The sequence below is a fragment of the Cryptomeria japonica genome, chromosome 1 (genome assembly GCF_030272615.1).
Source record: "Cryptomeria japonica chromosome 1, Sugi_1.0, whole genome shotgun sequence".
Classification (NCBI taxonomy): domain Eukaryota; kingdom Viridiplantae; phylum Streptophyta; class Pinopsida; order Cupressales; family Cupressaceae; genus Cryptomeria; species Cryptomeria japonica.
The window spans coordinates 297,998,333-298,019,245 of record NC_081405.1 but is presented as its reverse complement, the minus strand read 5'-3'; the positions used below and the strand labels follow the sequence as shown (position 1 = coordinate 298,019,245).

General features: G+C 36.6%; 1 protein-coding gene across 1 annotated transcript in view; it reads right to left on the bottom strand.

The window, feature by feature from the left end:
- The window catches only part of LOC131046425 (vacuolar protein sorting-associated protein 41 homolog), a 69,908-nt gene that overhangs the window by 29,230 nt on the left and 19,765 nt on the right, over positions 1-20,913 (bottom strand). Inside the window, exons 5-12 of the mRNA XM_057980159.2 lie at positions 12,448-12,580; positions 12,262-12,352; positions 11,468-11,570; positions 9,175-9,281; positions 9,002-9,095; positions 8,727-8,882; positions 8,536-8,598; positions 8,278-8,343 (exon numbers count right to left, since the gene is read on the bottom strand). Of these exons, the coding sequence (XP_057836142.2) occupies positions 8,278-8,343; positions 8,536-8,598; positions 8,727-8,882; positions 9,002-9,095; positions 9,175-9,281; positions 11,468-11,570; positions 12,262-12,352; positions 12,448-12,580 (813 nt within the window). The remainder of the gene's footprint in view (positions 1-8,277; positions 8,344-8,535; positions 8,599-8,726; positions 8,883-9,001; positions 9,096-9,174; positions 9,282-11,467; positions 11,571-12,261; positions 12,353-12,447; positions 12,581-20,913) is intronic.

Here is a 20,913-nt window from a genome sequence, read left to right as displayed (position 1 = left end):
TTTGTAAAATAAAAAATACCAAGAATGTCTTTGATTTCTTCTTGTCTATATCACTTTGGAGGCCCATTATGCCAAAATTCTTTATTCATCCAATTTATTCAAAAGGAGTTGTCTATCCTTGAGGCTCTCATTGTTGCCTAATCAATTCATCATAGAAATTCTTAGGTTGCATACCATGTACTCCATAAGTACCATTGCTTCTTGACAATAAATCAATTGGAAGGTAAGTTTCCCATGGTTACTTTGAATGTTGTTCTATTGGCCCACAATATTGTCTATAGATGTTCTTTTCAATTTGTTCCTTCTATACCATATGATTTTTGAATGACAAATATAAGTACCTTATTAATGGCTTTCACTTGACCATTTGTCCTCATCTATCACTTGTGATTTGTTTCAAAATTCCAAACCTAGTGAATGTTCATAAATAAACCTTGTACTTAATGTCATGTTCTCTAGTAGGGTCCATCTTGTATAATAATCCATTGATTAGTTGGAACCAAAATTGCAACTCCCTCAAGTGATGAAATTGTGAAAATAGTGTGGGACATGAAGTTTTGTGTGGTTTCAAAGGCATTATTTTGGGCTTGGTGGTTGAGGCTCTACCCTCGGTTGCTTCGGAACAATGAACTTCAGCACTTTGCACAAAAAAACAAGGTGAAGCGCCACAAAAGAAAGTTGTCATTTCACAACAAATGCTAACTGCCATGCCAACAAAGGACTTTAACCTCTTCCTCACATCCACCAAATCAATAATAAATGCCATGAAAGGAATTCAATTAGCTTTCTAATTTGTTAATAAGTCCACAACACTGTCACATACTCAAGGACAATGAAGGAAACTAATGCCGAAAAAATTAGAACAAGGAGACTTTGTGTCAACCAACAAACTATGGAGCTGCCAACTCAATCAAGAAATTTTGAAAAGAACCTTATACATTTAGCTTTTTGCAATTTAAAGAAGCAACTAGGACAAGCCGCTAATGGCAGCCTTCTACTATGCTTCATTATTTAACTCCCAAGAATAACAAACCTCACAAAAATAAAGCACTGAAGGGGATCACAAATTGATAATCTAGCCTTAGCCTCACACTAAATACCACAAGCCAACCCATCAAAATTCAAAAGTTAACTTTAGAAATCCATGCAAAGGTGACCAATATTTCAATTGTTGATTAACCTTAAACATTAATAGCCCAGTAAAAAGGGAATATATCACCCACACCCATGGGAGGCCTCTATGGTGCAATTCATTGTAGCATTCGTCTAATCGCTACCACTCACTACACCTTTCTCCAAGCATTCACTACATTCTTCTTGTCAGAGTCTAAATCATGCACTCATTTCATAATAGGAATTTTGAATTTTGTCATGTTATTTTATGTTCTTTGTCTTCAGTTTGCCTCTTCCTAAAAAATAGTTATGCATTTAAAAACTCACAAATGTTAACAAAAAGAAAATTTATAAAGCTTTAACTACAACTAAAGCCTAAAGATTTAAAAAAAATGGAAGAAACTTTATAGAGCTTGAATACAATTGAAAATAGGGGTTTTTTTGCAAATTAAAACTATGTTTTTTTCATGATTTGAAAAAATGGGCATTTTTTGGGCAAAGTCCCTTGATCATCCCCAAACATCCCTTAGTCCACAAGGCCATCTTGCGGATGTCCACCACAATAAATGGCAGCCGTGGGATGACAAGGGGTCCCATCACTCTTGGGACATCCCCTCACCCAAAACAAGTGGTTTTTCGGAGGCAACATTCCCGTGGACAAATGGTTTTTTAAAAACACTATTAAAATCAATAACATCTAAGCTAATTACCCAATGTCTATACACTCATTCCTAAAAGTTTGCTATGCTTAATTACATATACATTTAGAAATTATTGAAAGTTGATCGTCCATCAGATCAGAAATTTATTGAGTTATTCTTGCACATATTCATAATCTATCTATGACAACTATTTATCTGAAGTTAGTTTAATGTTTCAAAACAGGATTTCTATTATCAATTGTGTGACTATCTATAAAACTCAAAAGTTACCCTTTGAATATTTATTTATTTATACTCAATGTAATAAAACTACTTCTATTATTTTTTAATTAAACTAGTCCAAATTGTTAAGTTTATGATCAGATTAGGAGAAATCAGATAAAAGATAATTCAAACAAAATTGCACACCATGTACCCTGGGAAAACCCTCCAACATGAGGGAGAAATAAAACCCAACTATCTATCTCTTATATGTATTGAAGTAAATGAATACAATATAGCTAATACACAGCCAGTTAAAAGGCCACCAACAAGGCCAATCTGCAACTATAATAATAGTGCTAATTTACTATATATATTGATCTCCTTGATGGAGATAATGAATTCGCCTAAGTCTGAATGTAGTGTGGAGGAGAGCTGTGTATCTTCTACTTCGAACTGCTGTAGATGAGGATCCAATCTGCTGAAGGTGTATGCGGACTGCTTTAGATAATTTGATCTGCTTGATATGTAATTCGATGCCTTGTGGAGAGAGGGAGTCGATCTATATATATTATATACCCATGAGTGGGTGACTCAAAGCAACACGTCTATTCCAAGAGTTGGCTTAATATCAACAAACACATCTCTAACACAACTTTCATCAAGGGTGGCGGGTTTAACAAATAGTTATATTTCTTTGACAAAACGTTTTATTTAATTTGCAAATATAAATATGCAAAGTCGGCATCATATGTTTAATAAATTGGTTCATATAAATGTCTAAGGCCGATGGGCCACTTAGACATTTATATTAGCTATGTCGGCCTAAAGGAATCCGACCACAGCTACCCAATATTAACACTCCCTCTTAGCTAGGGAGGAATCCTTCTCGATGCCCGAGTCGTGTAGTGATCTCCACCATGGCTACTTGCAGAGGGTGGGTCCATCATGGCTACTCCCATGAATGGAAATGCAAATGAACACAAGTGCTCATCACAGAATCACTCAATGTGATGTCGTCCATTTGTTTATTCACTCCCAAAGGGTGAATAAACACAAGTGCTAAGTCATGGAGTCTCTCACATGACATCCATCATGGCTACTCCTAGAGGGTGGAATACGGAATTTCACCTCAAACTTCTCTCTCACAAAGAAGAATGCATTAACAAGGGCTTGCACCTCAAACTTCTCCCTAACAGAGAAGAATGCATTAACAAGGGCTTGCACCTCAAACTTCTCCCACACAGAGAAGAATGCATTATAGTACATCTCATGAAATCACTGATGTTGAGACTCCCTCTCTGCAAGTGCTTCATTCTCCACACCTCCAAGCTTGTCTCGAAAATGCACAAACTTCACTTTGGTCAAAGGCTTGGTGAGAATGTCAGTCGTTTGTTCATCAGTACAAATATATCTCAACTGAACAACATTCCTCTGTACCATATCTCTGATGTAATGGTATTGGATCTCAACATGTTTTGTTCCTGTCATGGAAACACTGGATTGACAGATAGCTTCACACAGCTTTGATTGTCACAATGAATAATAGTTGGCTCCAATGTTTGTCCAAACAAACCTGCAAGGAGCTTACGAAGCCACACTGTTTCTCGAGTTGCTACACATGCTACAATATATTATGCCTCAGTTGTGCTTAGAGTTACTGAAGACTACTTCTTGCTACACCAGAAAATCATAGTAGATCCCAAACTAAAGCAACAACCAGAGGTGCTCTTCCGATCAGTAACACTCCCTGCCCAATCAAAATCAGAATAGCCTTGTAGATTCAGGTCCACACTGGAAGAATATTTCAAGCCATATCCAACTGTACCACACAAGTATCTCAAGATATGGTTGGCTGCAACTAGATGTATCTGCCTTGGTTCACACATGAACTGACAAAGTGCACTCACTGCATAGCAAGTATCCGGTGTAGTGTTAACTAGATACATCAAAGATCCAATCAACTGTTTGAACATAGTAGGATCCACAAGATCTGAACTAGCTGCAGATTCACTCAATTTCTTCAAGTTGGTTTCCACTGGTGTAGATATAGACTTGCAATCTAACATTCCAAATCTCTTCAAGATGTCAATGGTGTATTTTCCTTGACTCAAGATAATCTCATTAGGCCTCTGCCACACTTCCAAACCTAGAAAGAAATGCATGAGTCCTAGGTCCTTCATCCCAAATTCTAAAATCAACTCCTCCTTGCATCTAAAGATGAGATGATCTTCCCTAGTAAGAAATAAGTCGTCAACATATAGAACCGAGATTAAAGCTTCGCCATTGACTATCTTGAAGTAAAGATACGGATCAGCCTGCTTAAGACCATATAATGCTTTCTTCGATTTGCATACATGAGACTCTTTCCCATGAATCACGAAGCCTTCAGGTTGCTCAATGTAGACCTCTTCTTCAATTACACTATTGCGAAAAGTTGTCTTCCCATCCATCTGATGTAGCTTCCATCCCTTAGTCGTTGCAATGGCAATGATGGTCCTGATGGAAGTATAGCGAGCAACTGGAGCAAATGTTTCTTCATAGTCTATTCTTCATCCATGACATCTTTCCATACTTGCTGATTTGAGGCTTCCTCAACACTAGAAGGTTCAGTCTCAATAAGATTACACATCAATGCAACATAGCTAGAGAATCTCTGAGGTCTTCTACTTTCTCTGGATGTGCCTCTAGGAGCCGCGAACTTTTCTACCTCCTGCATAGTGTTCCTTGCCCAAAGAGGTCTCTTACGATTCATAATAATATCTCTAGGCCCATCAGTAGGATCCAAGGGTTCAATTGGATCAATAGTCTCTATTGGTTCAGTAGACTCCCTTTGAATCTCAGGAGAATGATCAATGTCCATATCTTGAGGAGTCTCTTGATTTTCATCATCTATATCCATGCATGAACCTTTAGATTTTTTGAATGCAACATCTTCTTCAAAGGTGACATCTCTGCTAACCTCTACATGCTTCTGACCTGGAATGTAGATTCTGCAGGCTTTAGAAGTTTCACTGTAGCCCACGAATATTCCTCTCTTGCCAGAAGGTTCCAACTTGGTTCTCTTATCTTTAGGTACATGGACATATACTGGACAACCAGAGATTCTCAAATGACTGACTCCAAGCTTAATCCCTGTAAAGACTTCTTCTAGAGTCATATTCTACAGTATTCGATGAGGACTTTTGTTCTTAACATATACTGTTGTCCTGGATGCTTCGGCCCAAAGAAATGTTTGAAGGTCTTGATCATGGATCATGGCTTTTGCGACTTCAACAATGGATATGTTCTTTCTTTCTGCAACCCCATTTTGTTGTGGGTTGTAAGGGACACAAAACTCCCTCTTGATTCCTGCCTCAATACAGAAATCATGAAAGCTTCCAGAGGTGTATTCACCTCCATTATCAGACCTTCCTTAAAACTTCAATTCTCTTTCCAGACAAGTTTTCTACTTGAGCCTTAAATTCTTTAAATCTACCTAGGACTTCATCAGACTCGTTAGACCTTAAGAAATAAATCCAAGTCTTCCTAGAGTAATCATCTATGAAAATTGCATAGTATAAAAATCCACTTAGGGATGCAATTGACATTGGACCACATAAATCAAAATGTACAAGATCTAATATTTCTTTTGACCTACTTTCACTGCTATGAAATGGACTCTTAGTATTTTTACCCATAGCACAACCTCTACAAGTACCATCATGTACATGACTAAGTTTATGAATACCTTTAACCATCTTCTCCATTGATGGAAGAGCCCTATAATGTAGATGACCAAGTCTTATATGCCATAGTTCACTGGAACTGGAAGAGTCATGTAGAAGAGCTTCAACTGGACGAATGGAAAGCTTGTACAAACTCTCATGCTGATTCCCGATCACACATGCAGTCTTGATGCTAGAGTTCTTTGGCCATGCAAGAACTCTCCCTTCTGAAAATGCTACTTGACAACCTTTGTCCTCCAAGGCTGAAATGGATACAAGGTTTCTCTTCATTCCTGGCACAAACAAGACATCACTTAGATGAAGGGGAATTCCAGATTCTGGGTTGAGATATGTATCACCAAATCCTTTCACTGAATAGCGTGCATCATCTCCAATGATCACTTGCAAGTTAGACTCCCTTTCCACCAAATCCGAAAGATGTTCTCGATAGCTTGTGATGTGTCAAGAAGCTCCACTATCAATCAGCCAGGTGTCACTATCCATGGGAATATTACTTGGTAAGGCAGATATGAAGAGGAATCCATTAGAGTTGTCTTTTGCTTCCTTTTGAGATGAGACTTCATTAATGTTTGCCATTTGTTGCTGAGGCCTTGTCAAACAATCTCGTGCAAATTGACCAAACTTGTCACATCTAAAGCACTGAACGTGGGAGAGATCTTTCTTCTTCTTCTTTGAATCAGGTGCAGAATCTAATCTTTGATCTCTATTCCTCTTGATGTTGCCTTTCTTCCAATTTCTTCCTTCCTTAGTAGATTGAGTGGCTAGGACATGAGTGTCCTCATTTTGAGAGCCTTTGCCATTTCCCCTTGTAGCCAACCTAGATTCTTCTTGAATGCAATCAGCACGAAAACGATCAAACTTGGGCAACTTGGATCTCCCACTGATACTTTGAATGAATGGCTCCCAAGAATGAGGAAGGCCATTCAATGCTAACATGACAAGATCTTTATCCACAACTTGATCTCCAATGGCGCTTAGATGGTCCCTCGGCTCTGAGATCTTCATGAAGAATGATATGACTGTTTCTCCTTTCGCCATCTTGACTTGATGAAGTTGTTGCCTCAATGCAAGAGCCCTACTTGTGTTGTTGTTCTCATATAGACCTTCCAAAGTTTTGAACATGTCTCTTGCAATTGTCATTTTGAAAATGAGAGGCACTAAGTGATCCTTCACGGAGTCAATCAAGATCTTCTTCACTTAGACGACATTCTTCTTGAATTGGAATTTCACATTCTTGATCTTCTGGCTCAGGTAAACCTTCTTTTTCCACAAACTGAAGAAGATCATTTTCTTCAAGTGCAATAAGAACTCTGAACTTCCACGAAGTGAAGTTTGAAGCACCTTCAAGTCTATCTTCGACTTTGAGACCGTTCACCATTTTCGAGGCTTTGTTATTGCTCCTTGAAGGTGAGAGATGAAAGAGAGCTTTACTGTTATAAGGAAATCTGATCACGATCTACTTCACCGTGGCTCTGATACCATGTTAAGTTTATGATCAGATTAGGAGAAATCAGATAAAAGATAATTCAAACAAAATTACACACCATGTACCTTGGGAAAACCCTCCAACATGAGGGAGAAAAAAAAATCAACTATAAATCTCTTATATGTATTGAAGTAAATGAATACAATATGGCTAATACACAGCCAGTTATGAGGCCACCAACAAGGCCGATCTGCAACTATAATAATAGTGCTAATTTACTATATATATTGATCTCCTTGATGGAGATAATGAATTCGCCTAAGTCTGAATGTAGTGTGGAGGAGAGCTGTGTATCTTCTACTTCGAACTGCTGTAGATGAGGATCCGATCTGCTGAAGGTGTATGCGGACTGCTTTAGATAATTTGATCTGCTTGATATGTAATTCGATGCCTTGTGGAGAGAGGGAGTCGATCTATATATATTATATACCCATGAGTGGGTGACTCAAAGCAACACGTCTATTCCAAGAGTTGGCTTAATATCAACAAACACGTCTCTAACACGACTTTCATCAAGGGTGGCAGGTTTAACAAATAGTTATATTTCTTTGACAAAACGTTTTATTTAATTTGCAAATATAAATATGCAAAGTCGGCATCATATGTTTAATAAATTGGTTCATATAAATGTCTAAGGCCAATAGGCCACTTAGACATTTATATCAGCTATGTCGGCCTGAAGGAATCCAGCCATAGCTACCTAACATTAACACAAATTTACTAAATTGATGATCATTAAAGATCAATGATCATTACAATGATTATGATGATCATTAAAGATCAATGATCATTACGATGATTATCAATCAAACATATTTCAAAGTAGGACACTATCATATAACATTTGAACTTAGTGTTGTAAAAAATTTATGCATTTCAGAATTACATTGAATGCCCAGTAATTCTACTATCCTCATTGAAACTATAGTGAAATTCCTAAAACGGTCCTCAGCATGCCAAGAAATAATTTGATAGTGGTTTGGCCTGGTAATTCTTGAAAGGTTGGTAAGCATTTTTTAACAAACTATACAGAAGAATTCAGTAAACTAATACTTATCGAAAAACACATGGATTCTAAGGCTCGCACCTTGCCCTGTAATGAATCGTATAGATTATGCTCCTCAATAAATTCAAATATGCCAGGCTTCCTCAGCTGCGGTCATGTTTAAGTAATGTTAGGTCAAGCATTAATCTACTTGAAAGATCAAAAAATTCCAAATAAAAAGATAAATAATATAATTCCCATGCAACATTTCCAAATATTCTACATATTGCTCATAGAAATGCTTTTGAAGTGAATAACAATTTCAGGTTTGAATAAAGTTCAAGTTGCAGTAACACATACATCTGCATATATTGCAAAAGCCTTCTCATACTGTTTATCAATGACATACAAATCAGCTAGGGCCTGCATTCATGAAAATAATATTTGTAAAAGCACTTAATCTAAGGTTATCCCAAGGAAAAGAAAATTAAAATAGTTTGGGTAAAACACCATTGTTCAAGAATTGATGTTAATTAGTTTGTAAATGTTACCTCTCGCAAAGTCGGAGTTGTGGAACTCATATTTAACTGTGGTTCAATAGCGTCAATGACAGTGGATGTGCTATATATAGATGATGGCCAAGTTTGAATTGTTGACAATAGTTGTTTATGGAAAGCTGGATTTGTGGCTAGAGCTATTAGAGCTGCCTGAAAGAAAAGATATCAAGATCTACTGCCATTCAAAAAGGTGTAATCTAAACAGAGATTTTCATTTGTTTTTTATTAGAAAAACTAGACTTCTGGATTGATATCAGCTTTTTCCATACCTCATACACAGTATCTCGTAGTTGAGGATTGTTGGTGGGGATGTACGGTACCAAAAGGGGTAGCTGCCGATCACGTGCAAACTCAAACACCCATCTGTGACAACACAATTTGGATCATTTTCAAAGGCTTTAGCATAAGAAAATAATCACATAAATATCAGAAATAAAAATACCTCTCCCATGCCGTGGCAGATCCATGCAACAATTTTGGGCACAAAGCAGCTGCTTTAGCGTATTGCCTTTCCGAAAAAACTAAGAAATGAAGGTATTTTGAGCCCACCTGCAAAAATGATGAAGTATATAATAATTACTATCGTGTAAAACTTGACAAACTAAATGATATCATGATAAGTTTAAAAAGAATATGGACATCTAAAGGTGGAATTCCAAGTGGTGACTCTTGGACTTCCATCATAGCTTATAAGTGGACTTAACTTGAATATGTAGCTTCTAAGCTGATTAAATGTTAAACATGTTGTATACAATGGAAATGTTAACGGGTAGGAGGTATCCCACTTCAAAACTCATAAAAAAAACACTAAATGAGGCAGATACTCCAGTATGTCTACAAATAATTCTTACCTGAAATAATTGATAGCCACATAAAATATGATAAATTAAGCTTAGGAGAGTGGTCCTGATTCTATGGTCAGAATTCAAGTCTTCAACCTAAAATTGTGAGAAAGGAAACTTTAGGGTGGCAATATATTATCCCCTTGGTTGGAAAGTAGTCCTGTAGCATGGTGATTTAATCCCATAGGTAAAGATGACATCAGAGGTACAGCAGTCTAGGTTTTCACTTTGGCATAAGATCTATTCTTAAACAGTCAAACAGTGAAGGAAAAATATTAGGCCATTTGTTATGTGGAACTCCCCTTTGGTTGTATTTTGTTTTAATATCATATCCCCTTGAGTCTAAAACCCATGACAAAGTCTAGACCAAAATGTGACTTGCCAAGCCACCTACATCCTCAGATCTGGATTGGCAAAGAGATTTATGTTAATCTAAAAACTAGCACAGATATCTTTCATATAGATATCTATTAAACAATCAGAAGAGAAAAGACACCCTTTTGCAGTTTTAATGTAATAGAAGCATTTAAATTTTAAAACATAGGATATATACTAACAGTACCTGACATCAGAGGTACAGCAGCTTGCCAAGGTCTAGGTTTTCCCTTTGGCATAAGATCTATTCTTAAAACAGTCAAACAGTGAAGGAAAAATATTAGGCCATTTGTTATGTGGAACTCCCCTTTGGTTGTATTTTGTTTTAGTATCATATCCCCTTGAGTCTAAAACCCATGACAAAATCTAGAACAAAATGTGACTTGCCAATCCACCTACATCCTCAGATCTGGATTGGCAAAGAGATTTATGTTAATCTAAAAACTAGCTCAGATATCTTTCATATAGATATCTATTAAACAATCAGAAGAGAAAAGAGACCCTTTTGCAGTTTTAATGTAATAGAAGCATTTAAATTTTAAAACATAGGATATATGCTAACAGTACCTGACATATGCTATTTCTTTTGCATATCCTCATTTGAAGACCCAACTTTGATTAGCAATGTGAAAATTACACTTGATTTTATTCAATGGAATGCTTTACATTAAAACATCACTTAGTCAAATATGAAAGAAAGGTATCTTCTAGTGAGTGCAAGCCTACTCTTCAAATCAAATTCATACACCACCGTCAACATCATAGATTCCGCTTTTCTCTTTCTAATAATACAATTTAAAGGGCCATAAGAATTGAATTGTTTCTATAGGTAGGTTAGATTCCACTTTTCTTTTTCCAATAATACAATTACTCTTTCAAGGGCCATAAAATTTCATGTGCTGCTATATGAAAGTCACTTTTAAAAAGCCAAAAAAAATTTAACCATATACTTACAGTATTTTCCATATTTCTTTTTCTAGTGATAAAATTTATGTCCAAAGAGTTGAGATCAAGTGGTTTAAGTGTTGAGTTCTCATTGTGCAGACCTAAGTTCAAATACCCAAACTGACATCTAAGATGGAATTCTAAGAGATGACTCTTGGCTGTTCATTGTTCAGCTTGTAGCAACAATTTTTAAATTGTTGCTCTTAAGGAGCTATGTATTGTATTACTTGTAAGTAGCCAGATATTAGTATCAGTTGGATCAGATGCTAAATTCCTCTTAAATGGCCCAAAATATCATTTGCTCCTATACAAACGTCACTTTTTTTATAAATGGAAGAAGTTGTTTTTGCAGCTTCAAATATTTATCCACCTAATGAAAGACAATGTTACAGTCTTCACACCCACAGTGTCCAATTTTCGGATGCCTCTCAGCATAAAATTACATGTATCACAATAATGTTACAAACCTCCTAACTACAGCACCAAATGTCAGTTCAATTTTCCCATGTGCATCTCAAAGTAGAAGTAACTTTCATGACTGATAATAAAGTAACAACTAACAACACTTCTCACCTCATCAAGAAGTTCAATCCGGGCTTTGCCTGCTTCAATTGCAGCTAATGCCTTGTCATGTTGTTGATGTTGAAGAAGCCAAGCTATATGGTCATCTGCATCCCTATAATGAGAGAAAAAATGCTATTTATTTACAATAATGAACAGACAGCCTTGCACTGCAATATAAACGGACAGGACACCTTACTAAAACTATTACAGATGCCAGCTTTCCAAATATTGATTACAAACATGATCTGTCAGATTCTGTCTAACAAAACATAGAATTCTATCAAGTCTTACCACACAGATAGATTTATAAACCCAACTTCATGTATTAAATAGTACATTAAAACAAAAAAGATAAGGAAAACTATGCTTCACTTATTAAAGTTGATTAATCCAAACTAAAATGTTCTGACGACGACTCCAATAAGTAAACATTCTTATAAGCATGTGGATATATTATGTCGAATACTGAACCCTTTATAAAAGATCATTTGAAATCGAAATAGTGATTAGTTTAAGCAGAAGAGTAAAAATTAGTGCAGAGTACATACATCTCTTTTCCTACAAGGGATTACAAAGAAGAAACAAAGAGAACAAAAAGTAAGAAAGATTACAAAAAGTGATATTCTAATGTCTATAGAAAATGACTCTGACCCATGTCAATGAAATAAATTTATAAGTTCAAGATTAGCATACACTCTGAATTTCCAGGCATATCATAAACTACAGAGCCAATGACATGTAGTTTAATAAAATATGACAATAGTGTTGGATATTCACCCTTTCAAGAAGTGACTCATACTGACCTAGGCTTCGCAATGATTACACCTTTAGGAAAAACTATATAGTATAGAGGCTCCTCTCCAGCAACCAACTGCCCTCCTGCACCACTGCTCCCTGAAAGTAAGAACAAAGTGTACAAACCATGCAGTTATAAAAGCTGAAACCCATACATATGCCCACGCAATAATATCTGGTTGTTGATCAATTACCTGAAAAAGAAGCATGTGCAAGCAAATAATCTTTGGCCTTGAAATGCTCAAATCCATTTATTGGAAGTTCATCTGTTGCAAGGTCTTCATTTTTCCAAGTCACTATATGTACCTCTGGTCTTTGGGCACACCCCTGTCTTTGTTACACATCATTTAGCTTCTTGGTTTCAATAAATGATAAAACATTCCTAGCAAATTATTCAAATTGTTATGCACCATTTACTTTATTGTTTTAATGAAAATACTGCTTAGAAAGGAAGCACCAAAGGAAAATATGTGAATTATTTAATACATCAATCATTGGAATGCTAAAATAGAACCAGGCAATAAAACTTTAGAACAGCCTTATCTAGGTGTTTATCATACTCTAGAATCTATGTGTAGACATCTACAATTTCTTGATAGTCTCCCTTGTATGCATACATGTCACATTTGATCCCACACTCCAGATATCTCGCCTTTATATGACTGAAAGCAAAATATAACCATGACCGACTTCATTATACATATTCACTGTTTTGTAGTTGTACTCGATTCATCATTGAATATTGAATGAAAGAATTTCTTGCTGGGACAAATGCTTCTGGAAAAAACTGGATTCAGTTCACATCAATGTTTTGGATCATCGCTAGGTGTGGTGTTTACTTTCTCAATGTGATAATGGATCACTTAGTGTGATCCAAAACAATACCGTGAAAACAGTTTTTCTAGAAGCTCTTCTCACTCATTGGCAAGGACCGTGAAAACCCCATGTTCATAAAATTCGTTACTCTCAACTTTACGATACAATGTCTGCAATAACAGTAATTCAAAATTACCAATATACAAAATTTTAGGATCTATGAAGTAACTAGTCAAAATTGTACGTAAAATCTGTCACACTATACTATAGAGAAATATACCAAAATATCTGCTATGACTTGGTCCAAGCACTCAAACAATGGAAACATTATCTTCTCGATGAGGAGGCCATTCTTCATCCTAATCGGTCACCCTTTCAATCTGCATCTATCATCAGCAAAATAAGCAGTTGGAAAATTACTTGCAGAACGCCTACAATTGGGATACGCTGCTACCCATATCTCAACAATGTAGTCTCCCCTGAAACAACATTAGGAACAAGACAGAAACTCTTCCTAGTTGGTGACCACGTTCAGCTTCACTTGGATAAGCAAAGATTTGAGAAAATGTTAACACACACTACCATTATGGGCTTAACACTATTTTAAAAACAATTGGGCCCTTTTTGGCTCAGATCTTCCATCTCAACTTGGCATCCATCATGTTGAAAATATAATCCAGCTCAATTTGTACAAACCCTCACACTTGGATGAGGTTTCCATCACTCATTCTAAGGCCATCATTCTAAATTCTCGACAACATTATCCAAGAAAATAATGCCCTATATTTGGCTTTCACTAACCACAAAACGCAAACCATCAATTACCTTGTTGAGTGTAAAGGCATCTAATGATACTAGCCAAGTGGTCCTCCAAGTCATGCTTTGATGAGTGTTTCATCTCCTGTAGAATTCGAGGACAACTTTCTATCAGAAAGGAAGAAATGATGAGAATTATTATTGTAATTATCTCCATCACTACAGTTTTCAGTATGTACAGTGCCCAGTTCCAGTTGAGCCTTCCTAACTGAGGTGTATTTGAGATAGGAAGCTTGATTGGTGATTAGTGTATAGATGAAGCACAAATGGTCGGGACGGATACAGCTTCCGCATTCAGAATTTAGTTATGTGTGAGCACATGTTATCTTTCGTGTGGTAGAGAAACCCCATACAACAAAATTTCAAGGTATCTATGAGAGCTAATTTATTTGATGATCTTAGAAGGCAAACTGTTGTGATTGGATTCCTTTTGAGAGAGATACTGTTGCAAGCATTTTGATTCAGTGGTAAAATAATTGTCATTGAAAAGCAGAATAGGAAATTTTCGATTTAACCTACTCAGTTTGACAGCTAGGCTTTACTGCTACTGTGCTCAAAAGGAATATGCACATTGTATTCAGGATGTTAATATTTAAATAACACACTTAAGTAATGGAAAGATGAACACCTCAAGTCTTTTGGATGCTTCTAGTTCTTTGTATATATCAGATCCATATTACAATGGAACTATGTTTTCTTTCACTATTGTTAGAAGTTACATATCTTTTAAAAGATCAGCCATCAATACTCCCCTTGCATTCATCCACCCAAAATCAAAAGTCCTAGTTGATGTGGGGTGTGGAATGTGACTCCCAGTGCAAACTACGATTATTAATAATCAATCAGTCAACTCCATATGCAAGTGCATTATTAGAATTAATGATACTATCCATAAGGCAGACAAAATTATGTAAAAGTATAGGTTTTTTTTCTTTTCAACTGTCTGCTGTAAATACTTTGATTTCACCCGCCAATTCTGCTGTTGCTTGCTTTTAGGCCTTGCACAGCCCAGCAGCAGCTCATCTCACTATCAGATCAGATCTCACCCAATGCTTCTGTGCAAGGATTGATTGTGAGAATGGCATTGGAGCAATCACAGACAGGCCAACAATGGCTTGTCTAGTACCAAATCTGGACTTAAGCTAACTGGTCTACAGACTACCGCTCATGTCTTCACAGGGTCCTAAACTAACCATCCTAATCATAGTCTTGTTTCGTTACAGTGGCAACTTGTTAGTTCCCATATATCTGGCGTCAAGCTTCAATCCCTGCATATCTAGTTCCTCATTTTCTGTTTTAGCCCTTCCAAGAGGCCTTTCAGACTACTGCTCAAGAAAACATGCAAATGATTTCAACTTTTACTTGTCGGTATTCTGCTGCTAACAATGGTAATTTTCTCCTATTGCCTGTACAACAAATTACACAATCTCTTCCATTTCTGTAAGCATGTCACTTCAAATATTCTTCTCTTACTCATTTGGTCATCTATAAATTGTAGAAATCTTTATTACAGCATATTCTTGCATGTTCTTTTAAAATATAACAATTTCCCCTTCGTAAGCATGCCTCTATTTCTAAGGAAAGTGATTTTCTTTCTTTATCTCAGGATATTCATAAAATTGATGTCATCATGCTGCAAATTCATAAAGCTATGTTACTGAATTGTAAAATGCCTCAAAATTAATACAGTGCGTTTAAGGTACAGATTAGGAATCCAGAACCCTGTGGAATCTCATAGAGTACCAATTTTTGGCAAGGGAAGATTGTCGAGTAAGGGGGCCCCTTCCTTCCCCATCTATGAATTAGAAACTACTTTTTTAAAATTTGATTAGATTATCTTGTTTCCAAACTCTATGCCACAGGGATTACAACAGCAGCCATTTCTAGCTCTAGTTTTGTGGGCAAACCTTGCTCCAAAATAGACCTAAATTCACCCTCGTGGAAGTATTTTGAGATGAAAGATTAAGAACCCTGCTGGTTCTAACTCTCCTGAAATACTATTGCTGATTTTTTTTTGGATTTTCAAGGGTTTTGGACAATTTTAAATAAAAAATTGCAAGTGTGCCAGGCAAGAATTGCACATAAAACTGAACAGATACCAAAAATAAAGCAATTGAATCTATATTATGAATTAGACAACTGCTGCAAATGAAACTATTACATAAAACATACCTGTAGGTCCACAGCTTATTTTAAATAGAGAATTCCGGAGTTTGCCAACCAAAACTGGGAAACTGACCAAAATTGACATACAAGTCAAGGAAATTATTTCTCCAAGCCAAAAATGTGTTGGAATACCTTGTATGTGCTAGACATTGACAATTGTACAACCAAAATGCAAGAAGAAAGACGTTTCAGCCCACCTGGACCAAATGCCCCTTTTCTAGACCCCACGTGCCAAGTCTGATTTGTACGGCCAGCAATGGGACTGGTATGGCTGCTTTATTGAAATGTAAATGCTGCTAATAGAGGCGTCTAAACCTGAATGCCTCCTTCCTTATTCCAAATCTGCAAATAATTGAAGAAAATAGCCTCTGATGATGCACAATAAGACTCCTTAATGAAGCCTTCCCAATTGCAATAATTCAGCTGATCTTTCACAGCCTCACAATCACAAATCCACGAAGAATTTCCGTTCTCCAATGGCCAAACCTCTGAAACCCTTGTCGAAGAATTCCACAAAGCAAAATAACAAGCAATGTCAAATAATCAATAAGAATTCATGAGTTTGACTTGCTTTGCCTTATAACACCCAAAAGGCACAATTTCCGAGATAGTACACCCTATTGCAATTTTAAATACATTAAAATGTATTTAACTCTCTTTTCCATAGTTATAAATCATCTTGGGCGTACTTTATGATTTAAGTGATTTAAAAACACTTTATAACATTTAAGTGGCTTTAATATTTTATAAAGTCACTTTATGACTTCATATATTCATATAAGTTAAATTTAATAACTTAACCACTAAAATACTAATATCTCCCTCAATATTTAGTCTTTTGACCTGCCGTCTGAAGCTGGAGTCAATACTAAATAGCCCCCATGTGTACAGGTGCCCTAACTAAAAATAGCACAATTGCCAGATTTAAATAGTAAGTCCCTGGAACTGAACCCAAGACTGAACTGAAGAAGTGGAACTGCCACTGAGACTCTCTATCCAAAACGTTAGCCTACGAAAGTCCAAAATAATAGGCTAATCCACCAATCACTGAAACTGACTAGAGTGGGGACATTACAAATAAACAGGTTTGAAGTGGTGTTTTAGATTTACAATCAAATGAAGTTCATTTGTGCAAGATTCCAAGCATAAGTATCAAATCTTGTCCAGCTAAGAAATTTGCATTTGTGCCAATATCTAGGTTGTCAAAATATATTCGAGAGCAAAAGAAGGCCAAAGCAGCAATTGCCCTTAGTTCAAGGCATCTTTTGGAAAAGAGAGCATCTTGATCAAGGAATCCACTCCTTTCCCATCTCCTAATATTCGTAAAGTTGTGATAGAAAGCATCCTATTTCTGGCAAAGACGGACAAGAGCCCACTACACATAAAAGAACAGAGCCATTGTAATCAGATAAGTGTACATCATTTCCAAAGGATGGATGAATACCAAAAATTGGCCCTCAATCAATTTGTGCCTTACAGAGGCAATGTTCTTGGAAGTCTTGGCTCGTAAGGGGCAGGTGAAGCATGTTCAATTTATTGCTGATGTACTTATAAGGGCCATTGAAGAAGTGAACCCTAAAATGTTGTCTAAGTAATAAAAGACAAAAATAATTGTGGCACAATTGACTTGGTGGTTGGGGCACAGTCCATAGTTCCATGAAGTTTCATGATGCGGAGACGTGGGAATGGGTTTTGAGGATGGCAAGGGGCTGGTGGTGGAGCAATGGTGGGAAGGGCAGCCCTTATATACAAATTGAGGTGAACTGAAATCTTCAAGACAAAATCTGCAACAGAATATCTCTACAAATGTGACCCATGTAAAGCAAACTAGTTTTTACAAAGTTAAAGGTTGCAAAGAGTATGTAATGGCATATGCCATATAGCAAGTGAGCCAGAGGAGTTAGCAGAGATGGTGCTGCTGTGGGGGAATGTTTCCTCCAAGTTCCCAAGTCTCAGAAACATCCCCATACAAGGAACACGGATTTTTTTTTCGGGGATGGGGAGGTGCATCCCCATGGAACAGTGGGGCACACTATTTATACATCATTGGGAAACCTTGTGTTGTCCACTTGATCAATTTAATACTACAAAAGATTTGTTGGTATTTGATTCACTGGGCTGGAGAAGGCAATGGTTCAATTATTGGCAATAGTGGAACTCATTGTTGTTTCAGGCTATGGATTCTACAACTGAGCATGTGATCTCTGGTACTTGGCTTGCACTAGTGACACTGTGACACCATGGCTTGGTGGGAAGTGACTGAACTTCAATGATATAAAGGTTTTTGAGTTTGCAGGTGGTACTATCAGTTTTTTGGTGGTGTTCATTTTTTCTAGCTTATTTAAAATTTGTCTCTTGGCTACACCCAATTGGAGGATTGTTCTAGTTGATTTTTATAATCATGCCTTACATGTTACGTGGGTTCTAATTATTATTTTGTTATCGTTTCTGAGTGTGTATAGGGTTGTTCAAGCAATTGTAGTTCTTTGTATGTTGTGAATCCATGTTGTTATCCAGTAAGGTGGCCAATATATAGAACCACAATAATATATGGATAATAATTCTAATCCTGGAACAGCTTGAGGCAGCATCACTAAATGGCCATAACTTCCTCATTTCTGAAAGAAATTATAAATTTTCAAAATGCTAGAGAAAGATAACTTGTGGGGGAATGAAGCCCAAAAATTATTAAACTGATTGTTCAAAATGAATAAGCAGTTTCTACATAAAAAGAAGCTTCATAATCACTCTTTAATTGCTCATTATGCTAGAAATCAAAAACACAGATTTGAATAATTTTTTACCACAACCAGTTTGTGACTATCTTTAATGTTATTCATGAAAAGTTCTTACTAATTATGTATAATTGGTCATTATAGGCTTTCCCTTAAACGAGTATAAAGCAAACCCTATTTATTAGATGTGTGTCTTAAACATATATAGATCCAAACATCATTAATTCCTTACCACTCATATATTCCTGACAAATTATATTATACTTCCACCATCTCAATTTTCTTAGAACCATATATCTCCTCTACCTGAAAAGCAATAGTCTCCTTCCTCCTATATTTCAGTGACAAGGTACACAATGGTAGCTTTTGATCTGTGTTTCATGATCTCCTCCTGAGACATTGGGATTATGCATTTTGATTGGTTGATAGTCATGCTGTAGTACAGTTATTATGATGATATTGATGAGATCATTTGCTTACATACACTAGTACAGTTATCATCTTGATTTGTATGAACTAACACTTACGATGTACAATTACTTGAATCTAACTTGGTTGATTGATTTGGAAGGTGTACAGGGATGTGGTCTTTTTCGTCATGCATAATTACTTTGACATTTATGTTGATACTACCAATCCTGGTCATTTTGTGTATGACCCTAGTGTCTCAAAATAAAAACCACCTATTGGAGGTGAAATGCATCATCATACTTGGCATCATTCATGATGGCATAAGTTGTATTGCCTTCACAAGGTCATAGATCAGATTGGATTGTCTTTGTGAACCTTGAATCGGTTGTTCTTTTTTGCTTCGGCTAGCATGGTACTTGGCACTAATTAAGTGTCAAATCAAAATATTATTGTTCTAAGCTTCTTCCTTAAAGTTTGAACACGATTGTTCACATTTCTAGTGTAGATGCTTAGTTGTTATATAAGTAATAACAAAAGCTAGGATGTCTGGTTCGCTGCTCTGGGCCCCTGGTTCTGGTCCGGTTCGACCTATGTCCTAGTCCAGTTCAACTTATGTCCTCGTCCAGGGCTGGTCTGGACAGGGTCCGTGACCACGTGGGCTGGGTTCGAACCTGGGCTGAACTCGAGCGAATTTGGACGGACCACAGGCAAACCAGGCATAAACGTCTGCCAAAAAGCTGATTTGTTTTACAGATTTAATAATTTTTTGGCATCCACACCCTAAAAAGTGGATTTATAATAACTTATGTTGGGTTTTATGTCTCATTTGGTGTGCAAATAGATTGCTTTCTCTTGAGCTGGAGCAAATAGGTGATTGAGCAAAAGTTTGGTTGAGAATGAGGGAGTTGGAAGATCGATTTGTGAAGCTTGATCAAGTGTTTGTGCTTCATTCCTACTCCTTTGCAAGATTCTATTGGGTGAAAGAGGTAAGTTTTTTGTCATTTTATTTTGTTTTTGTTTATTTTCTTTAAATTTTTTCATTTCTCTTTGATTCATAATTGTCCAAAAGATCTACCCATTTTTCTTTCCATTTTATTGTTTTTAATTTGTGTGTATAAAATTCCTTCCCAAAGGAATACAATGCCATCTACCTCTTCCTCCATAGGCAATACCAATAATGAAAAACAACCAAATTCTAATTCTCCTTTGTGGAGATATATTGATACAATAAGACCCCTTCCAGGATGTAGGGGATGGTATTGGAAATGTCGGGGTTGTGATTAGGAAAGAAATAGTTCATATTTTAGGGTGGCAGGCCATTTGTGTGGAATACCTAGTAGAGGAGTCAAGAAATGCCCTGGAAAAAAAAATGCTCCTATACCAAATGTTACGGTATTAAAATATATCACGGAGCATGAAGAGGCAAAAGAGAGAGAAGCACGTATACAAAATATGCCCATTAAAAAAAAATCAAAGGGAATGCAGCCCCCATCTTCGAATATTGTGACAGAAGACCACCCCTTTTATACTACCGCGGTTGAGCCTGACACTAAAACTCAAGCACCCATTCCACGCAAAAGAAAGGGTCCTTTGGAAACTTCATTTCAAAATGAGAGCTGGGACATTGCCGAACAAGATATAGAAAGATGTATATATGCAAATGGGTTGCCTTTTAGTGTTGTTTGCTCCCCATACTAGAAGAAGATGTTGAAAAGT